Source organism: Hypanus sabinus, chromosome 1 (assembly GCF_030144855.1).
Source record: "Hypanus sabinus isolate sHypSab1 chromosome 1, sHypSab1.hap1, whole genome shotgun sequence".
In the NCBI taxonomy this organism is placed as follows: Eukaryota; Metazoa; Chordata; class Chondrichthyes; order Myliobatiformes; family Dasyatidae; genus Hypanus; species Hypanus sabinus.
Genome location: NC_082706.1, coordinates 71,043,503 through 71,067,214, shown reverse-complemented (window position 1 = coordinate 71,067,214; position 23,712 = coordinate 71,043,503). Strand labels below are relative to the sequence as shown.

The window sequence follows — 23,712 nt, the reverse complement described above, 5'->3', positions numbered from 1 at the left end:
GAAATAAAGGTGTGAACTATTTTCTAAATGGGGAGAAAATTAAAATATCAGAGGTGCAAACGGAATTGTGCAAGATTCCAGAAAGGTTAACTTGTAGGTTGTGTCATTGGTAAGAAAGGCAAATGCAATGTTGGCATTCACTTCGAGAGGACCAGAATATAAGAGCAAGTATGTAATGCTGAGGCGATATAATGCATTGGTCAGACAACTTGAGTATTGTGAGCCCATTATCTAAGAGAAAAATCTTGTGCTGGCAATAGAGATCATCCCGAAGAAGTTCATGAGAATGATTCTGGGAATAAAAGGGTTATACTGAGGATTGTTTGATGGCTTTGGGCCCGAACTTGATGCAGTTTGGAAAAATAACAGATGATCTCATTAAAACCTATCGAATATTGAAAGGCCTGAACAGAGTGTACTGGAAAGGACGTTTCCTAATGTGAGTGAGTCGAGGACAGGGGGGACAGTCTTATAATAGAGGGATTTCCATTTAGAACAGGGATAAGGACAATTTCTTTAGCCATAGGGTAGTGAATATGTGGAATTTATTGCCGCAGGTAGCTGGGGAGGGCAAGTTTGAGTCTCTTTAAAGCAGAGGTTAATAGGTTGTTATATTAATAGCAAAAGGACAGTGAGGGATAAAATTGGTCCCTTAGAGAATCAGGATGGATGTGTGGAGCCAAAAGAGATGGGGGGAGATTTTGAACAATTTATTTTCTTCGGTATTCACTAAAGAGAAGGATATTGAATTGTGTTAGGTAAGCGAAACAAGTAGGGAAGTTATGGAAACTATTGTAGTGGTGTGCTACACGCAGCGCTAAAATTACAACACGGAGTCGGTAACTGCAGTCGAAGGAAAAAACTTTATTCGAAAACTTCAGCCTCACTTTTAAGCCTCTGTCAACCGGCCCCCCATGGCGAAGAGGCTCCAAAGCTCTGTGCTCGCAAACCCCCGTAGGCTATCTAATTGTGAGTCGGTTCGGATACGCTAGGAAATGAGTCGCCACATAACCCCCCCCCAGAACCGGCGATACACCCCCCAATGTCCACAGTCTGGGCCAGAACCTGCTTGGGAGGTCGGCCTCTGCGCCGAGGCGCCGGAAACTCGGCCGGTTGCGCCAGGTCCACATGGGCCGGCTTGAGGCGGTCCACCGTGAAAACCTCCTCCTTCCCCCCAACGTCCAGCACGAACGTGGACCCGTTGTTCCGGAGCACCAGAAACGGCCCCTCGTATGGCCGCTGCAGCGGTGGCCGATGCCCGCCCCTTCGTACAAACACAAACTTACAGTTCTGTAGGTCTTTGGGTACGCAGGTCGGGTGCCGCCCATGCTGTGAAGTGGGTATGGGGGCCAGGTTACCGAGCTTCTCGCGAAGTCTGCCCAGGACTGCAGCGGGTTCTTCCTCTTGCCCCCTTGGGGCTGGTAGGAACTCCCCGGGGACGACCAGGGGCGCGCCGTATACCAACTCGGCCGACGAGGCGTGCAGGTCGTCCTTGGGCGCTGTGCGGATGCCGAGTAGGACCCAGGGAAGCTCGTCCGCCCAGTTGGCTCCTCGCAGGCGGGCCATGAGGGCCGACTTCAGGTGACGGTGGAAACGTTCCACTAGCCCGTTCGACTGTGGGTGGTAGGCAGTTGTGTGGTGCAGCTGAGTCCCCAAAAGGCTGGCCATAGCTGACCACAGGCTGGAGGTGAACTGGGCGCCTCTGTCGGAGGTAATGTGGGCCGGTACACCAAAGCGAGATATCCAGGTGGCGATCAGGGCTCGGGCGCAAGATTCGGAGGTGGTGTCGGAGAGCGGGACCGCCTCTGGCCATCTTGTGAACCGGTCCACGATAGTCAGGAGGTAACGCGCTCCGCGCGACACTGGCAGGGGGCCCACGATATCCACATGAATGTGGTAGAAACGCCGGTGGGCGGGATGGAACTGTTGCGGTGGGGCTTTGGTGTGCCGCTGCACCTTGGCCGTCTGGCAGTGCATGGACGTTCTGGCCCATTCACTGACCTGTTTGCGGAGTCCGTGCCAAACGAACCTGCTGGAAACCATCCGGACAGTTGTCCGGATGGAGGGATGCGCCAAGTTATGAATGGAGTTGAAAACACGTCGCCGCCAGGCTGTCGGGACGACCGGACGGGGCTGGCCGGTGGCGACGTCACAGAGTAGGGTCCTCTCACCTGGGCCCACGGGGAGGTCCTGGAGCTGCAGACCGGAGACTGCGGTCCTGTAACTCGGAATCTCCTCATCCGCCTGCTGTGCCTCTGCCAGCGCCTCAAAGTCTACCCCTTGGGAAAGGACATGAACGGTAGGGCGAGAGAGCGCATCCGCCACGACATTGTCCTTACCCGAGACGTGCCGGACATCCGTTGTGTATTCAGAGATGTAGGACAGGTGGCGTTGCTGGCGGGACGACCAGGGGTCGGATGCTTTCGTAAACGCAAAGGTAAGCGGTTTGTGGTCCGTGAACGCGGTGAAGGGCCGACCTTCTAGGAAGTACCTGAAATGCCGGATTGCCAGGTAGAGCGCCAACAGTTCCCGGTCGAAAGCACTGTACTTGAGCTCGGGTGGCCGCAGGTGTTTGCTGAAAAACACCAGGGGTTGCCAGCGATCTGCGATGAGCTGCTCCAGCACCCCACCGACTGCCGTGTTGGATGCGTCCACTGTGAGGGCGGTAGGGGTGTCCATTCTGGGATGTACTAGCATTGCGGCGTCAGCCAAAGCTTCCTTCGTTTGAACGAAAGCGGCGGCGGACTCCTTGTCCCAGGTAATGTCCTTGCTCGGACCTGACATCAGGGCGAACAGGGGGCGCATGATCCGGGCAGCTGAAGGGAGGAAGCGGCGGTAGAAATTGACCATACCTACGAATTCCTGAAGGCCTTTGATCGTGGTGGGTCGGGGGAAGTGGCAGACCGCATCTACCTTAGCGGGCAGAGGGGTTGCCCCGTCTTTAGTAATTCTGTGGCCCAGGAAGTCAATGGTATCGAGTCCGAACTGGCATTTGGCAGGGTTGATTGTAAGACCGTACTCACTCAGTCGGGCGCAGAGTTGACGGAGGTGGGACAGATGCTCCTGACGACTGCCGCTGGCTATGAGGATGTCATCCAAATAGATGAACGCGAAGTCCAGGTCCCGTCCCACCGCGTCCATTAACCGCTGGAACGTCTGTGCGGCATTCTTCAGTCCGAACGGCATGCGGAGGAACTCGAAAAGGCCAAACGGGGTGATGAGAGCCGTTTTGGGGACGTCGTCAGGATGCATCGGGATTTGATGGTACCCTCGGACGAGGTCGACCTTGGAGAAGATCCGTGCGCCGTGCAGGTTTGCTGCAAAGTCCTGAATGTGCGGCACAGGGTAACGGTCCGGTGTGGTAGCCTCGTTCAGCCTGCGGTAGTCGCCGCACGGTCTCCAGCCCCCCGTCGCTTTGGGCACCATGTGCAGGGGGGAAGCCCAGGGGCTGTCGGACCGCCGGATGATCCCCAATTCCTCCATTCTTTGGAACTCCTCCTTCACCAGTCGGAGCTTGTCCGGGGGAAGCCGCCGAGCACGGGCATGGAGGGGTGGTCCCTGGGTCGGGATGTGGTGCTGTACGCCGTGCCGGGGCATGGCTGCTGTGAACTGCGGTGCCAGAACCAATGGGAACTCCGCCAGGACCCTGGTGAAGTCGTTGTCAGACAGCGTGATGGAGCCGAGGTGAGGGGCTGGCAACTGGGCCGCACCCAGGGAGAACGTCTGAAAGGTCTCGGCGTGTACCAGTCGCTTCCTGGGCAGGTCGACCAGTAGGCTGTGAGCTCGCAAAAAATCCGCACCCAGAAGCGGTTGGGCTACGGCGGCCAGTGTGAAGTCCCACGTGAACTGGCTGGAGCCGAACAGTAGCTGCACCTGACGGGTGCCATAGGTCCTTACTGTGCTGCCATTCACGGCCCTCAGGGGGGGACCCGGTGCCCTGCTGCGGGTGTCGTAACCCGTCGGAGGTAAAACGCTGATCTCAGCCCCAGTATCGACCAAAAACCGGCGTCCCGACCTTCTATCCCACACATACAGGAGGCTATCCCGATGGCCAGCCGCCGTAGCCATCAGCGGTGGCTGGCCCTGGCGTTTCCCGGGAACTTGCAGGGCGGGCGACAACGGCGGGCTTCTGCACCCCACCGCTGGTGGTAGAAGCACCAGTGTTCATTGGGCCGGGGGTTGGCAGGCTCGGTGGCCGGGCCTGGACTGGTTTGCTGCCGGGAGCGTGGCTGGGAGATCTGTGCGATGGACGCCCCACTCACCTTTTTGGCGTTCCACAGCAAGTCCGCCCGGGCTGCCACCTTCCGGGGGTCACTGAAATCCGCGTCGGACAGCAGCAGGCGTATGTCCTCGGGCAGCTGCTCCAGGAACGCCTGCTCAAACATGAGGCCTGTGTGTCCGTCGGCCAGAGACAACATCTCATTCATTAAAGCCGATGGAGGTCTGTCGCCCAAGCCATCCAGGTGCAGTAAACGGGCAGCCCGCTTGCGCCGTGAGAGTCCGAAAGTCCTGAGGAGCAGGGCTTTGAGTTCCGTGTACTTGCCGTCTGCCGGGGGCGACTGTACAAACTCCGCGACCTGGGCCGCTGTGTCCTGGTCGAGGGAGCTCACCACGTAGTAGTAGCGGGTGTCTTCTGAGGTGATCCGGCGAACGTGGAATTGGGCTTCGGTTTGCTGGAACCATAGGTCCAGGCGCTGTGTCCAGAAACCTGGCAGTTTCAACGAAACCGCATGAACAGAGGCGGCGTCGGTCATTTCTGGTCCAAAAATCGTTTGGACCGTCGGGGTCACCAATTGTAGCGGTGTGCTACACGCAGCGCTAAAATTACGACACGGAGTCGGTAACTGCAGTCGAAGGAAAAAACTTTATTCGAAAACTTCAGCCTCACTTTTAAGCCTCTGTCAACCGGCCCCCCATGGCGAAGAGGCTCCAAAGCTCTGTGCTCGCAAACCCCCGTAGGCTATCTAATTGTGAGTCAGTTCGGATACGCTAGGAAATGAGTCGCCACACTATGACGATTAAAGAGGAGGAAGTACTGGCACTTTTAAAGAATGTAAAAGTGGATAAATCTCCGGATCCTGACAGGATATTCTCTAGGACCTTGAGGGAAGTTGGTGTAGAAATAGCAGGGTATTTCTAACAGAAGTATTTCAAATGCCATTAGAAACGAGGATGGTGCGTTTTCCGGTGATGTCATCGTCAAGAATGGTAGCTTAAGTCACTCGCTCCTCCGGGAAAAACACATATTAAGCCCCATTAACCTGTCAAATATTTTTCAAAAAATATTTGAACTGAAAAGAGGGGCCAGAATGGGGAGAAGAAATGGAAATAAAAAAAGCAACTCTGCGGAGCCTGCATCAGAGAGGAGTGCAGTGAGCGGCTCTCCAACCCAACCGCGTGCTAGCGAGGCGGCTGCTGGGCCTCGTTCAGTCGAAGCGGCGAATATCTTTGAAATCCTGAAAGAAATAATGGAGGTCCAGAAAGATATAAAGCAGCAGCTCTGTGATATTAACGCTCACCAGCGTTAATCAAAAAATAGCGGTGGCAGAGACTCGAATTGAGAAGGTGGAAGATCGTGTTCAAAACGTGGAACGGATACTGAGCAAGACAATAAAAATAATACATCACCAAGAAGGTAAACTGCTTGACCTGGAGGGACAATCGCGGTGGAAAAATATCAGAATCTACAACATTCCCAAAGGAGTGGAAGGCCCGTCTATGATGGAGTTTGTCGGAAAGTTACTGCGGGACGCGCTGGATCTTCCTCCGGCTATGAAGCTGGAAGTCAAAAGAGTGCACCGCGCGTTAGTCCCAAAACCTACCCAGGATAGAAAGCCACGCTCAATTATAATAAAATTCCTTCAGTACAGCACCAAGGCGGAGATTCTACGAAAGGCCTGGGGTAAGAAGCGAGTGCTTTTAGAGGATAAATTAATATATTTCGACCAAGATTACCCCCCAGAAACGCAAAGAATACTCTGAAGTAAAGCGAGTATTAAAGCAAAATAAGATTAGATTTCAAACTCCGTACCCTGCTAAACTTCGAGTGTTTTATGACAACGGGACACAGTTGTACCAGACAGTGGAAGAGGCGACTTCAGATATGAAGGCCAGAGAGTTGCCCGTCAGCATGACCAAAACGAAAGAAAGCCTGGCTGAGGAATTGTCTCACTTGGCTTGGGAAATAGTGCGAGAAACGAGAAGGCAGGAGACGGGAGGAGGCCGAGAGAAACATATCAGGAAGAGACCAGGAGTTTCCGAAAGACAGTCCTCACCCACTTCAGAAGAGCCATAAGGTTTGGCTAACATTAAAAATGTTGAGAAGCTAAACAGAAGCAAAGGTACACGGTGATATACCTATCTCGAGAAATACTTATTATAATGTGGATTTTATATTACTTAGTTGTTATTCTTTATTTGCTCACTTACTCCTTTTTCCACACCAAAATTAGAATATTTATATATACGTGTGTAATGTGTATGTATGTGTGTGTGTATGTATATATGTATGTATATATATATATATGTATATATATATATATATATATATATACACACACACACACACACACACACACATACATACATACATATATACACACACACACACATACATACATATATATATAGGAGTATACAGGGAATCTTTTCTGTGTAATGGATTTGTTCACTGACTTTTATGAATACTGCAATGGGGGCCCTCAACTCACAAATAGGAGGGGTTATCCCCCACAGCTAGACATTTCCTCTAGCTCAACGCAAGGCCATTTACTAGAGACCTCAGCCTTGGAATCGCACGTTTGTTGCCATTTTTGTTATTATTTGAGTTTCCTGGTTCTTATTTGTTCAGGGAGTAGATCGATTAAGTTTTATTCTAATTTCAATGATACATTGACAGATAAATGCAGATGGCTAAGGACAAAGTAAAATTCATTTCTTTTAATGTAAATAGGCTATTAAATCCAATCAAACGTAAGAGAATTTTATCCAAAATGAAAAAAGAATAAGCCTATGTAGTATATTTACAGGAAACTCATTTAAGTGATAATGAGCATAAAAAACAAAAGAGAATGGGCTTCACTAATCTGTTTTTTTCCTCATATAAATCAGGACATAGGAAAGGAGTTGTTATTCTCATCTCAAGTAAGCTAAATTTGGAAAAAATATTCGAAATGGGAGATAAAGAAGGCAGATATATTCTGGTAAGGGGGAATATAGACGGCAATTCAGTTACTCTGTTGAATATATATGCACCCCCGGGAAGTGATATTGGTTTCTTTCAGAAAATTACTGATATTATTACTGAAGGTCTCCTCATATGTGGGGGAGACTTAAATTTACAATTACATCCAAACTTAGACTCTTCCAATAGAAAAACTTATGAAACAAAATCCTTACATAAGAAAGTTAATACACTTTTTGAGGATGTTGGTTTAATTGATATATGGAGGGACCTTTTCCCTGACAGAAGGGATTACACTCATTATTCTGCTCCACATTTTGTATATACAAGAATAGACTATTTTATAACATTTGGAAAAGTCAAAGACAAAATAAACACCTGTGGAATTGGGACAATAGATGTAAGTGACCATGCACTTATATATTTATCTGTTGATTTTGACCTACAACCAAAGAATACTATTTGGAAACTAAATTCAAGTCTACTCAATGATCCATACTTTAAGGAACAAATTTTAAAAGAAATTGGTCTCTACTTAGAATTTAATGATAATGGAGAGGTTTCACCTCCCATTTTATGGTCTTAAGAGGGAAAATTATAGCGATATCTTCATATAAGAAAAAAGTAAGGAATAAAACATTAGAGGAATTACATAATAGGCTGAAGGAACTAGAGAAAAACAAATTGAATTTGGCACAGGATACATTAGGGGAAATTAAAAGAATTAGGAATGAAATAAATAATTTGGCTACGCAAGAAATCAGGAAAAGCTGAATGTTTCTGAAACAGACATTATGAAAGTGGATCGAAATCTATGAAAATACTGGCGTGGAAACTGAAAAAAAAAGATGGCAGAAAATACAATTCATAGAATTAGGGACCCAAGAATGAAAATGATAAAAAAATAAGCTGTGAAATTCAAGAAGCTTTTGAAGTGTTTTACAAAACTCTATATTCCAAAGTTCCAGGGGGAAGCGTAACCCAAATTGACACCTTCTTGAATTGTCTAGAGTTACCCACTTTAAGCGAAGAACAAAATAGAAGGATGACTGCTGACATAACTGAAGTTGAATTAAAAGCTACAATTAGTAAGCTTAAATTAAGCAAGTCACCAGGATCAGATGGGTATACAGCAGAGTGTTACAAAGAATTTAAAAATGAGTTCATTCCTATTTTACTCCCCACACTGAACTGGGCTTTAAAAAAGGCACAAATGCCACCCAGTTGGAAGGAAGCGATAATCTCAGCTACTAAAGAAGGCAAGGAGAAAATGGAATGCGGGTCATTTAGACCAATATCGGTTCTTATTGTAGATTATAGGTTATTTACCTCCATCATGGCCAAATGATTAGAGGAGTTTCTACCCATACTGATATGTAATGATTAGACAGGTTTTATACGACAGGGCCAGACTCAAGACAATATACGAAGGACACTTCACATGATGGATCATGCACAAAAACATAAAATCGAAGCAATAGTGATAAGCATGGACGCTGAAAAAGCATTTGATTCAGTTAATTGGAACTTTCTATACAGAGTTTTACATAGATTTGGTTTCCAAGACACAATTATTAAAACTATACAGACACTATGACAATCCTACTGCTAGGATTAAAATCAATGGATATTTATCAAATAGTCTTACCCCAGAAAGGGGCACGAGACAGGCTTGTACATGGTCACCATTACTCTTCGCGTTATATCTGGAACCATTAGCTCAATGCATCAGACAAAATGATGCTATCAGGGGAATTACTATTAAAGGGACAAAGCATAAATTGGCTTGTTATGCGGATGACATTTTGATCTATCTAGGGCAACCAACATACTCTTTACCTAAATTGATGCGATCCTTTGCACAATATGGTCAATTAGCAGGATACAAGATAAACATAGATAAACATAGATCAACATAGATTACTTTCATATTACTATAGCTCACCAAGAGAAATTGAAATTCGATACCCCTGGGCATGGCACACAGAGTCTTTCAAATATTTGGGCATCATTATGCTAAAAGATTTGGCAAAATTATCAGAATGTAATTTTCAGCCTTTGTATAAAAATATTAAGGAAGATGTGGCAAGATGGAGCCTGATTCCTTTTTTCAGTCTCAGTTCAAGGATTGAGTCTTATTAAAATGAATATACTGCCCAGACTGTTATATCTCTTTCAGACCCTACCATTAGAGATTAATCGAGATCAATTCAATGAATGGAACAAGATGCTATCAAGGTATATTTGGCAGGGTAAAAGACCTAGAGTTCATCTCAAAACTTTGCAATTAGCAAAGGAAAAGGGGGGATGGGGCTTGCCTTGTCTTGGAGATTATTATTTTGCAGCACAGTTGAGAGCTGTGATATGTTGGTGCAACCCATCATATGACGCTCAATGGAAAAAACATTGAGGAGCGGGTACTTCCCATCCCCAAACAAGCAATTTTGGCCGCTAACAACCTGCAAAGGTACGTAAGTACTATTGATAACCCATGGGTGAAACTGACTCTTAAAATATGGAAAATACTATAAAAGAGTATAATCTAGAGGGAGATATTGCAATTCTTAAATGGTGTGCTTATGACTGATTTTACACCAAATAAATTGGATGCTAGATTTAAGGACTGGACAGCTAAAGAAATAACAGTTCTTTGGAACATAATGAAAGAAGGAACACTGTTCAGTTTTGAAATGCTTAAAGAGAAACACTTATTAGAAAAACAAGATTTTTATCGGTATTTACAGATGCGACAATATGTTAATAAGACTGTAACCAAGGCAAATACATGCTTGATAGAGCTCTTTAGAAAAGCATATAATTCAGATAATGGTAGTAGAATCATTTCAAGCATGTATAAGGGGTTGTCATATCTTAAGACACATTCGACTTCATACATTAAAACAAAATGGGAGAAGGAACGAGGGATAATTATATCTGAAGAAGAATGGACAATGATATGGAGATATCAATCAAAGTGTACCAATTCACAGAAATGGAGGGAGTTTGGATGGAAAATCTTGCTAAGATACTTTATTACACCCTCTCAGAAATCCCATTATGATGGTAACCTCCCTATTTGATGGAGAAATTGTGGAAATCAAAATGCAAATCATTATCATATTTTTTGGGATTGCCCTGTTATCAAAAACTATTGGAGGGGGATACACAATGCCCTACAAGACATCTTTAAATGTGAAATACCCTTGGAGAGTAAGACCATATATTTTGGATATATACCTCAAGAATGGTTGAAAAGAGATAAATATTTAATTAATATACTGTTGGTTGCTGGTAGAAAAAGAACTTACTAGGAAATGGTTATCACAGGAGAGCCCAACTTTAAATACATGGATGGAAATTACAATGGACATTTACAAAATGGAGAAGATAACAGCATCTGTTAATTATAAGCTGGAACAATTTGATTCATACTGGGGAAAAATGGTTTAACTACATAATGCCTCATAGGCCTGATTTTATTCTCACAAATCAATGAATCTGTTGTTTTTAAAAAAAAGATCACTCCCTACTTGTACATAGTTCTTTCCTTTCGCTTGTTTTTTCTTTCCACTCTTTTCTATAAGTGTATACCCCAGATAAATACTTAGTGGAGATTTTGTGGTATATATGATTATATACACAATGTCTGATATACATCTTATGGAAATGTTTGTTTGATGAACTTCAATAAAAAAAAATAAATTACAAAGAAATGAGGACGGTGCCAGAGGATTGGCGTATTGCTCATGTGGTTCCAATGTTTAAAAAGGGTTCTAAGAGTAAACTGAGCAATTACCAGCCTGTCAGTTTGACGTCAGTGGTGGGTAAATTAATGGAAAGTATTCTTAGAGATGGTATATATAATTATCTGGATAAACAGGGTCTGATTAGGAATACTCAGCATGGATTTGTGCATGGAAAGTCATGTTTGACAAATCTTATTGAATTTTTGGTTACGAGGAAAGTTGACGAGGGTAAAGCAGTGGATGTTGTCCATATGGATTTCAGTAAGGCCTTTGACAAGGTTCCGCATGGAATGTTAGTTAGGAAGGTGCAATCGTTAAGTACTAATATTGAAGTAGTAAAATGGATTCAACAGTGGCTAGATGGGAGATGCCAGAGAGTAGTGGAGGATAACTGTCAGGTTGGAGGTCAGTGACTAGTGGTGTGCTGCAGGGATCTGTATTGGGTCCAATGTTGTTTGTAATATACATTAATGATCTGGATGATGGAGTGGTAAATTGGATTAGTAAGTATGCAGATGATACTAAGGTATGTGGCGTTGTGATAATGAAGTAGGTTTTCAAAGCTTGCAGAGAGATTTAGGCCAGTTAGGAGAGTGGGCTGAACGATGGCAGATAGAGTTTAATGCTGATAAGTGAGGTGCTACATTTTGGTAGGAATAATCAAAATAGGACATGCATGGTAAAGGGTAGGGCATTGAGGAATGCAGTAGAACAGAGTGATCTAGGAATAATGGTGCATTGTTCCCTGAAGATGGAATCTCATGTGGATAGGATGGTGAAGAAAGTATGCTGGCCTTTATAAATCAGAGCATTGAGTATAGGAGTTGGGGTGTAATGTTAAAATTGTACAAGGCATTGGTAAGGCCAAATTTGGAGTATTGTGTACAGTTCTGGTCACCGAATTATAGGAAAGATATCAACAAAATAGGGAGAGTACAGAGAAGATTTACCAGAATGTTACCTGGGTTCCGGCACTGAAGTTACAGGGAAAGGGTAAACAAGTTAGGTCTTTATTCTTTGGAGCATAGAAGGTTGAGGGGGGACTTGAGGTATTTAAAATTATGAGGGGGATAGATAGGGTTGACGTGGATAGGCTTTTTCCATTGAGAGTAGGGGAGATTCAAACAAGAGGACATGAGTTGAGAGTTAAGGTGGCAGAAGTTTAAGGGTAACACAAGGGGGAATTTCTTTACTCAGAGTGGTAGCTGTGTGGAATGAGCTTCCAGTAGAAGTGGTAGAGGCAGGTTCGGTATTGTCATTTAAAGTAAAATTGGATAGGCATATGGACAGGAAAGGAATGGAGGGTTATCGGCTGAGTGCGGGCCACTGGGACTAGGTGAATGTAAGTGTGGGCATGGACTAGAAGGGCTGAGATAGCCTGTTTTCGTGCTGTAATTGTTTTATGTTTATATGGTTATATTAGTCAGGGAGGAGGCAGGAGAACGGAGTAGAGTAAATCAGGCAGGATGGAGTGGTGGAGGAGACGCAATGCATTTGAATGGCCTAATTCTGCTCCTATATCTTATGGTCTTATAAGATTTAGCAGTTGCTGAGATACTCAAACCACCCCATTTGACACGAATAATCATTCCATTGTCAAAGTCACTTGAATCACATTTCTTCGCCATTCTGATGTTTAGTTTGAACAACAACTGAATCTCTTGACTGTGTCTGCATACTTCCTGCATTGAGTTGCTGTAATGCGATTGACTGATTAGTTCTGTGCATTAACAAGCGGGTATACTGTCTACTTCATAAGGTGATCACTGTGTATCTCTCTATCTTTTTTGGTTTTTTAAGCGATGCACAAAAGTGAAGGCCTTGCTTTTTTTTTGGTGAATTCTTGGACTGATCAACCTCTCTGCTCTGAGCAGTTAAACTGTGCGCACAGTGGTGGATAACATTTCTGTTTGTTCGCAGTTACACGTCTATCATGCAAGAAGGTATTCGGGCTAGTCCTTTCATGGTAACCAAGCTCAAAGCAACATTTTTAAAGGTAAGTGAAGTGAAATGAGAAAGCATTGGTGTCTCCAAGTGGATAAAAGTATTGATTTCATAGAAACCTATTCACTTACCATTGGAGAGTGTATTGGAGTTTTGTTCTGCTGCCAACAATGTTTCAGTGACAGAAACAGAGGAGATTATGCAGATGCTGGAAATTCAGAGCAACACATACCCAGTGCTGTGGGAGCTCAACAGGTCAGGCGGCATCTATGGAAAGGAATGAAGAGTCAACGTTTCAGGCCGAGACTCTTCGCTGGCACTCAATGTTATACTGTCCTGAAGGGTCTTGGCCTGAAAAGTCCACTGTTTATTCTTTTTTATAGAAGGTGCCTGACCTGCTGAGTTCCCCCAACACTGGGTGTGTGTGGCTTTGTGACTATAATTTGATTTTGTTTAACTGTAAGCTAAGCCCACTATGACCCATTTCTCCAGTTTTATTTTTGATTGAATAGAGTTTTATACTAGCTGGGGAGATGACCAAACCATCTGGGCCTTGACCTGATGTCTCTAGTTTGTTTATTTGGTAAAACATGCTTGGAAACACTGGCTAAGCACACCGTGTCTGCAACAAACCTTGTGTTTTTTTTTCTAGAGACACAGTTCATTTTGTATGAACATCACCTCCTGTATGAAAGATTTTTTTTTAGGCAATTCCTGGACAGGTGTTTTTTATTCTGATTTGAAGCGTACGGTGGAAAGACATTCATCTTCACCGACTCTTTGCCCTTGAAACAGCAACAGCCTTAAATGTTTGATCATGTTGAAGGACGCTGCTCCCAGAGGAAGTTGGTTGCATTTGAACACCCCACTCTCCAGCACCCAACTCCCGCCTCCCCATCAACGCCCACCTGCCTACCCCCCCCACAACCGCTCCCCCCCCCACCAACCCCTGCCTCTCCTTGCTCCCAGAGGATGGTGCCTGGGTCTTCGGAAGCATTAATTGGCGCAGTTTGTGGTTCCTGTTCTATGTTTTTCCAGTTTGTGCTTAATCGTTTTTATTACAAAATGTTGATCAGACTGGACTGGCTCTTCTGCCTGCATTGTGCTAAGCTGAACATACCCAGACAGCTTCAATGACTCTAGTTTTGATGTTCTATATTCTGTGTATCATTTGATTGTTTTTTTGCTGTTTGTGCTATTTGTTCTTTTTGAAAAGTATTGGCTGTTTGATGTTTTCTTTTAATGAGTTCCATGGTGTTTCTTTGGCTGTGAGAAGAATAACCTCAGGGCTGTATACTGCATACATAGTTTGATTATAAATATACTTAAAATCTTTGAATATTGGTAAACATTTAGAACATAGAATATAGAGCAATACAGCATAGTACAGGCCCTTTGGCCCACAATGCTGTGCTGACCCTTAAGCCCTGCCTCACATATAACCCTCCGCCTTAAATTCCTCCATATACCTGTCTAGTAGTCTCTTAAATTTCACTAGTGTATCTGCCTCCACCACTGACTCAGGCAGTGCATTCCACGCACCAACCACTCTCTGAGTAAAAAATCTTCCTCTAATATTCCCCTTAAAGTCATGTGTCCTCTTGTATTGAGCAGTGGTGCCCTGGGGAAGAGGCGATAGTTGTCCACTCTATCCTATACTTATTAATATCTTGTATACCTCTATCATGTCTCCTCTCATCCTCCTCCTCTCCAGAGAGTAAAGCCCTAGCTCCTTTAATCTCTGATCATAATGCATACTCACTAAACCAGGGAGCATCCTGGTAAATCTCCTGTGTACCTTTTCCAATGCTTCCACATCCTTCCTATAGTGAGGAGACCAGAACTGGACACAGTACTCCAAGTGTGGCCTAACCAGAGTTTTATAGAGCTGCACCATTGCCCCACGACTCTTAGACTCTATCCCTCGACTTATGAAAGCTAACACAAGCTTTCTTAACAACCCTATCTATCTGTGGGGCAACTTTCAGGGATCTGTGGATATGTACCCCCAGATCTTTCTGCTTCTCCACACTCCCAAGTGTCCTGCCATTTACTTTGTACTGTGCCTTGGAGTTTGTCCTTCCAAAGTGTACCACCTCACACTTCCCTGGGTTGAACTCCATCTGCCAGTTCTCAGCCCACTTCTGTATCCTATCATGTCTCTCTGCAATCTTTGACAATCCTCAACACTATCCACAACACCACCAACCTTTGTGTTGTCTGCAAACTTGCCAACCCACCCTTCTACCCCCACATTCAGGTCATTAATAAAAATCGTGAAAAGTAGAGGTCCCAGAACCGATCCTTGTGGGACACCACTAGTCACAACCCTCCAATCTGAATGTACTCCCTCCACCTCTGCCTTCTGCAGGCAAGCCAAATCTGAATCCACTTGTCCAAACTTCCCTGGATCCCATGCCTTCTGACTTTCTGAATAAGCCTACCATGTGGAACCTTGTCAAATGCCTTACTAAGATCCTTGCAGATCACATCCACTGCACTACCCTCATCTATATGCCTGGTCACCTCCTCAAAGAACTCTATCAGGCTTGTTAGACACGATCTGCCCTTCACAAAGCCATGTTGACTGTCCCCGATTAGACCATGATTTTCTAAATGCCCATAGATCCTATCTCTAAGAATCTTTTCCAACAACTTTCCCACCACAGATGTAAGACTTACTGGTCTGTAATTATCCGGACTATCCCTACTAACTTTTTTAAACAAGGGGACAGCATTCGCCTTGCTACAGTCCTCTGGTACCATTCACATGGACAACGAGGACATAAAGATCCTAGAACTGCGGCTCAACGATCTCTTCCCTCGCCTCGTGGAGCAGCCTGGGGAATATTCCATCAAGCCCCGGGGACTTATCTGTCCTAATGTATTTTAATAACTCCAGCACCTCTTCTCCCTTAATATCAACATGCTCCAGAACATCAACCACACTTATATTGTCCTCACCGTCATCAAGTCCCCTCTCATTGGTGAATACTGAAGAGAAGTATTCATTGAGGACCTCGCTCACTTCCACAGCTTCCAGACACATCTTCCCACCTTTATCTCTAATCGGTCCTATCTTCATTCCTGTCAACCTTTTGTTCTTCACATAATTGAAGAATGCCTTGGGGTTTTCCTTTACCATACTCGCCAAGGCTTTCTCATGCCCCTTCTTGCTCTCCTCAGCCCCTTCTTAAGCTCCTTTCTTGCTACCTTGTATTCCTCAATAGACTCATCTGATTCTTGCTTCCTAAACCTCACGTATGCTGCCTTCTTCCATCTGACTAGATTCTCCACCTCACTTGTCACCCATGGGTCCTTCACCCTACCATTCTTTGTCTCACTGGGACAAATTTATCCCTGACATCCTGCAAGTGATCCCTAAACGTTGACCACATGTCCATAGTACATTTCCTTGCAAAAACATCATCCCAATTCACACCCACATATTCTAGCCTTATAGCCTCATAATTTGCCCTTCGGCAATCAAAAATTTTCCTATCCTCTCTGATTCTATCCATTTCCATGATAATGTTAAAGGCCAGGGAGCAGTGATCACTGTCCCCCAGATGCTCACTCACTGAGAGATCTGTGACCTTACCCGGTTTGTTACCTAATACTAGATCTAATATGCCATCCCCCCCACAGTCAGCCTGTCAACATACTGTGACAGGAACCCGTCCTGGACACACTTAACAATCTCTGCCTCGTCTAAACCATTGGAACTAATCAGGTGCCAATCAATATTAGGGAAGGTCAAGTCACCCATGATAACAACCCTGTTATTTTTGCACCTTTCCAAAATCTGCCTCCCAGTCTGCTCCTCGGTATCTCTGCTGCTACCAGGGAGTCTATAGAATACCCCCAGTGGAGTAACTGCTCCCTTCCTGTTCCTGACTTCCACCCATACTGACTCAAAAGAGGATCCTGCTATGTTACCCACCCTTTCTGTAGCTGTGATAGTATCCCTGACCAGTAATGCCACCCCTCCTCCCCTTTTTCTCCCCTCTCTAACCCTTTTAAAGCACCGAAATCTAGGAATATTGAGAATCCATTCCTGCCCTAGGCCAGCCAAGTCTCTGTAATGCCCACTACATCATAATTCCATGTATGTATCCAAGCTCTCAGTTCATCAACTTTGTTCCTGATGCTTCTTGCATTGAAGTACACATACTTTAGCCCTTCTACCTTACTACCCTTACACCCTTTATTCTGTTTCTCTTTCCTCAAAGCCTCCTTATATGTTAGATCTGGTTTTACTCCATTCCCTATACTTGCATGACCTTTATCCTCCTCCACCTCACTATCTGCTCTAACACTCTGGTTCTCCTCTCCCTGAAAATCTAGTTTAAACCCCCTGGAGCAGCACTAGCAAACCTTCCCGCAAGGATGATTGTCCCCCTCCAGTTCAGGTGCAACCCGTCCCGTCGGAATGGGTTCCACCCTCCCTGGAACATGGCCCAATTGTCCTGAAACATGAAGCCCTCCCTCCTGTACCAACTCCTTAGCCACGTATTTAGCTGCATTATCTTCCTATTTCTAGCCTCACTATCATGTGGCACGGGTAGCAATCTTGAGATTGCAACCCTGGAGGTCCTGTCCTTCAACTTTGCACCTAACTCCCTAAATTCTCTTTGCAGGATCTCCTCCTTCTTCCTATCCACGTCATTGGTCCCTACATGGACCACGACATCTGGCTGCTCACCCTCCTTGAGAATACTAAGAACTGGATCTGAGATATCACGGACCCTGGCACCAGAGAGGCAACAGACCCTCCGGGATTCTCGATCTCTTCTACAGAACTTCTCATCTGTCCCATTAACTATTGAATCCCCTATCACTGCTGCTCTCCACTTTTCCCTCCTTCCCTTCTGTGCTGAAGGTCCGGTCTCGGTGCCAGAGATGCAACCACTGCAACTTGTCCCTGGTAGATCATCCCCCCCCCATATTTAGGAGATATATTTTGAAGAAAGTATGGTGTTTAAGTTTATCTTTGTGCACCGTAGTTATTTCGTTTACGCTGTCGAGCTAACGAGTTTTGAATATGTGTACTACCTTTGTTCACAGCTGCCGTGAGAATCATTGACAGGGTACGATGATTTGGTATTAAACTTAATATGTATTTTACTTAACTCTTCGCACTTTCACCAAAAAAAACTCGTAAAATGCTCTTGGAAAATTGTTTAGCACACTGCACAGCACAATGATGGCAGCAGAGTGAAAAGATAGCTTGTCTTCAAAGGCATTGCCTGGACTGGAGACCCTTGTAACTGCCATAGATGATAACATCAGCTTCCAAACAGAGCAAAGTCAGTCATTGAGGCTTGCAGGTCAGGTCAGAATGTGCCTTCGCGTTTGTGTCATCAAGACACTTGGGTGTTACCACACCTAGCATAGCTGCAGCACAAGCTCACACCAAAGCTGAAATGGCATGAATGATGGCAGCATATGCTAAGCATGACATTGAGAAAGTGGAGAGAGCCCATAGAGAAATGGAGAGCAGGTATAGAGGCATAAGTGCACTCATGGAAGAACTGTCTTGATAGAGGCAAACGTGTATGAAGCAGCAGCTGACTGAGACAGTTGTGAGCATAACTGAAACCAATCAAGACATCATCACAACAGCCAATGTGTATTACTAAAGAATATGTCCAAATGCATTTTGGCTATAAAAAAGATAATGTTTCAGCTCTATAAGGAGAAGCTGTCCGCACATAGCCAACATGTCTCTCACATAGTGCTCGTATTGGCAGTCAAGTTCTGGATTGGATAAGAGAGCTTAAGGTAAAAGAACACTTAGGAGATAGTGATCATAATATGATAGAATTTATCCTGCAGTTTGAGAGGAAACAGCTAAAGTCAGACATTTCTGTATCACAGTGTGGTAAAGGGAATTGCAGAGGCATGAGAGAGGAGTTGGCCAAAGTTCATTGGAAGGGGACACTAGCAGATATGCAATGGCGTGTTCTGGGAGCAATTTGGAAAGTACTGGATAGATACATCCCAAGAATGAAGCAGAATTCTAAAGGGAGGATGAAGCAACTATGACTGACAAGGGAAGTCAAATTCAGCATAAAAGCGAAAGTGAGGCCATATAATATAGCACAAGTGAGTGGATTGGGAAGCTTTTAAAAAGCAGCTGAATGCAACTAAGATAGCCAAAGGAGAGAAAAGATGAAATATGTAGGTAAGCTAGTCAATAATATAAAAGAGGAAACTAAGAGTTTTTTTTTCAGATATATAAAGAGTAAGAGAGACAAGAATGGATATCAAACAACTGGAATGTGATGCTAGAGAGGTAGTAATAGGGGACAGAGAAATAGTGGACGAATTTAATAAATATTCAGTATCACTGTTCACTAGCAGTATGCCAAAAATTCAAGAGTGTAATCACTATTACTAAGGAAAAAGTGCTTGGGAAGCTTAAAGATCAGAAGGTAGATAAGTCATCTAGACCAGATGGTGTACACCCTAGGGTTCTGAAAGAGGTGGCTGAAGAGATTGTGGAGGCTTTAGTAGTGATCTTTCAAGAATCACTAGATACTGGAATGGTTCCGGAGGACTGAAAATGTCACTCCACTCTTTAAAAAGGGAGGTAGGCAGAAGGAGGAAAGGAAATTATATGCCAGTTAGCCTGAGTTCAGTTGTTAGGAAGATGTTGAAGTCCATTATTAAGGATGAGATTTTGTGGTACTTGGAGGCACATGATTGAAATAAACCAAAATCAGCAAGGTTTCCTTAAAGGAAGATCTTATCTGCCAAATCTGTTGGAATTCTTTGGAATAACAAGCAGGATCAACAAAGAATCAGTGAGTGCTGTTTACTTGCATTTTCAGAAAGCCTTTAACAAGGTGCTACAGATGAGGCTGCTTCACAAGATAAGAACCCATGGTATTATAGGAAAGGTACTAGTATGGATAAAACACTGATGAGGCCTCATGTAGAGTATTGTGAGCAGGTTTGGAACCCTTATCTTGGAAAGGATGTGTTGAAACTGGAGAGAGTTCAAAGAGGTTCATGAAAATGATTCTAGGATTGATTGGCTTGTCGTATGAAGAGCATCTGATGGCGCTGGGCCTGTATTCACTAGAATTCAGAAGAATGAGGGGTGACCTCATTGAAACCTATTGAAAAGTGAAAGACCTAGATAGAGTGGACATGGAGAGGATGTTTCCTATAGTTGGGGGTGTCTGAGAGTAGACACCACAGCTTCAGATTAGAGTGATGTCCATTTAGAACTTGCCCAACTTTGACATATACCAGTCCCAGAAACCTGCACAAATACAAGTAGTTTTTGATTCCTGTGCACAGTTCAAAGGCATATCTCTGAACATTGTGCTCCTGAGGGGTCCAGACTTCAATAACCATCTGCTTGGACTCCTCATGCACTTCAGAACTGAGTCTGTATCAGTGATGATAGACATCAAACAAATATACCACAATTTCCAAGTGAGAGAGGATCTTCGAGATTACCTCAGATGCTTGTGGTTTCACGATCACCGACTGGACAACTTGGCAGTGCACGCTTGGATCACTTTTCAGACTTGAAGTCCCTTACCAGAGCAATTACACGGCTCTCACTGCTTGTTCCTTTACAGGAGTAGCCAAAAACAGCCTTTGCAATGGTTGGCACATTCGTAAGCAACCTCTCAGTGAAGAGCAACAGAATTGGGCAAAGGTTAGAATTCAGAATGTTGTTCAAAGACAGGTATGTGCAGAGGAAGTGTAGTTCATCATGAAGCAGGAACCTCTCCCAAAGCAAAGTCCTCTTAGTAAATTCTGTCCCTTTCTTGACTCTGAGGGGCTACTGTGAGTTGGAGGTTATATCAAGAAGGCACAACTCACTTCAGAGGTAGCAAATCTGATTATTCTTCTGGGTAAGCACCATGTCACCCCTCTGCTCATTAGACATTACCATGAACAAGTATGTCTTCAGTGCTGACATTTTTGATGTGAGAACGTTTGAAGATGGTGTAGTAAGACTTTTCAAGAGCATTCTCTGAGAATATTGCTCTTTTGCCAAAGGCCATATTGAAATTATCACAATTGTGAATTTGGCCTGTAATTTCAGTAGTTAAGTTTGAATCCTATGGAAGGCAAGTGGGAATATTCCAGCCTCTAAGAGGCACAGTTCATTTTATATGAATGTCACCTCCTATATGCAAACTGTTTGTTATGCAACTACCTGTGCAGTTAGTTTTCATTTAGATCTGAAGCACACGTTGGAAAGACCTTCCCTTTGCTTGCCCTTGAAACAGCAATATCTTCATTCTCAGTCACCCTTGAAATAGCAATATCTGTGAGACTTCAATATCTTCATTTTGTTTGCCCCTGAAACAGCAATATTTGTGAGACTTAAGTTTTTGGTAACATTGGTAAGCATTCAATAGGTATATTTTGAAGAAAGTATGATGTTTATGTTTAGCTTTGTGCCACATGTTTATTGTTTACACTGTAGAGTTATAGAGTGGTGTGTGTGTGTGTGTGTGTGTGAACTACCTTGGTTAACAACTGTTGTGAGAATAATCGACTATTGGTATATTCAGGTATGCAACAATTCTGTATTGAATTTAACTCTGCATTTCACAAAGATCTTATTAAAAATGCTGAAGAAAGCTTCCATCTGGGGTGATTTTTGATAAATTGTTTAGCTCGTTGCATAGCCTTGTGCATGTGTAAATGAGTGGGCAGTGTACCCTGTACAGTCTGATCTACTGAGGTTGGATTTTCCTTGTATGGTGAATCATTTTTGAGTTTATGTTGATTAAATCATTAATGTTCCCAACACAATCTGCCCTTCTTGAAATCCATATGCTTTCATTATTATACTTGGATATGGTCCTAATTTTCTCTTATGTCGACAGTGTCATTCCAATAATCCTGCAATTCTCCACTTCTAATCCTATCGGCATCTGATACAGTACATTGATAGGGTCTAACCAGAGCCTTGTATAGCATTGCCTCATACTTAGACTCCCTCCAGATCAGGGGTTCCCAACTTCCTGTATGCTATGGACCAATACCATTAAGCAAGGGGACCATGGACCCCAGGTTGGGGACCCCTGCTTTAGGGATAAAGGGCAATGTCGGAATAATTACCTATTGGCTTTTTGTTCTTGGATCCTTAAATCTGCTCCTCTGATGATCTAATGCTTCTCAACACTGAACTTCCATCTGCCACAGTTCTGTCCAGTTGTTTAATCCACCAATTTGTTTTCACAACATCCATTTCCCATCTACACTTTTTGGTGTGTTGCTGCAGACACTATGCTGGAGGAGGTCAGGCAGCATGTACAGGGGAATGAACAGTGGACATTTCGGACTCTCACTCGGACTGGAAAGGAAGGGGGAAGAAACCAGTATAGAAGGTGGAATGAGAACAAGCTAGAAGGTGATAGATGAGATCTGCTGAGGGGGAAAATGGATGTATGGGGGATGTGGGATGAAGTAAGAAGTTGGGAGGAGATGAGGTAAAGAGCTGAAGAAGGAATCTAATAGGAGAGGTCAGTGGTCCATGGAAGAAGGGGAAGAAAGGGAATTGGTTAGAGGTGAGAAGAGAAGGGTGAGGGTCATCAAAATGGGGAATGGAAAAAGTGAAGGAGGGAGGGGGGAGAAAAGAGAAGAACAAATCAGATGTTGCTTGACTCGTGTTCCTCATGCATTTTGTGTGTGTGGCTCTGGATCGCCATAATCTCTTGTGTTTTTGGTGAGCTGCTTTCTGGGTCATGGCAGGAAACTCTAACGTACCATGTTCAATTCCATTCTCTGAGAGCCCTTCCTACGTTAAAAGATGGGGATTAACATTAGCCTTGCTAATGATGCTCATGTCTTGTGAATGGATCTGAAATAAACTGTTTTGCACGTGGAGTGTAGTTTTGTTGATTGGCTGAGGTTTAGCAACCTGCTGCTTCACACTGTATTGACTTTGTTCTGTTTCAGTTGGCATCAGGTCTTGATCTTCCTTTGATGCGTATAAATCAGGCCAACAGTCCTGACCTTCTAAGTGTGTCCCAGTATTACTCTGGAGAGCTAGTTGCCTATGTTAGAAAGGTGAGTAGTGCAAATTTGAAATTAACTGTATTAACTCATGCCAGATCACCTTGCTGTCTGATAAGAAAGCTTCAAAGGTACATTTAATGTTAGAGAAATGTATACAATATACATCTTGAAATGCTTTTTCTTCACAACCATCCATGAAAAACAGAGTGCCCCCAAAGAATGAATGACAGTTAAATGTTAGAACCCTAAAGTCCCCCCACCAGCTTCCCCCCCATGCGTAAGCAGCAGCAAGCAACAATCACCCTCCCCACACTGGCAAAAAAATAAGCATCAACACCTGCCACTGAGCACTCAAGTGTGAGCAAGGCAACAGCAAAGACACAGACTTGCAGTTACCCTGAAGACTATTGATTCTCCAAAGCTGTACATTTCTTTTTCACTTTAAACTTGCCCATTATAAAAATTTTCTAAACCATATTCGTCATCATTCTTACTATTTCTAATGACTGAATCTGTAGCTTCAAACAACTCCTACTAAGTGTTTAATCTTTAACTTCTGTCATTGAACAGCTCCTCTTCTCATCTGCTTATCTGCTCAGCCCTTGTTGCTTTCCTGTCAGTTCTACCTGCAGTATCACTGTACACTGTGTGGTTTCATTTCAGCACTTGAGTGAAGAGAACATAACCATAAATGGCTCAGCCACGTCAGCTGCCATTATATGGTCATCCAGGCTTATTATGGTTTTGTTTGACTCCCCATAACCTCCTTTAGTAGTTGCAGCTTTATCTGTAACACCAGCAGCAAATAGCACTTGGTCTCTGCTCAGTCGCTGTTCCAAC

The 23,712-nt window shown here is 44.1% G+C and overlaps 1 protein-coding gene across 3 annotated transcripts in view; it reads left to right on the top strand.

Moving 5' to 3' along the window:
- washc5 (WASH complex subunit 5) overlaps positions 1 to 23,712 on the top strand; it is a 168,921-nt gene that overhangs the window by 58,655 nt on the left and 86,554 nt on the right. For all 3 annotated transcript variants that reach the window (XM_059970802.1, XM_059970799.1, XM_059970791.1), the window contains 2 exons: positions 12,850 to 12,925; positions 22,813 to 22,923. In XM_059970802.1, the coding sequence (XP_059826785.1) occupies positions 12,850 to 12,925; positions 22,813 to 22,923 (187 nt within the window). The remainder of the gene's footprint in view (positions 1 to 12,849; positions 12,926 to 22,812; positions 22,924 to 23,712) is intronic.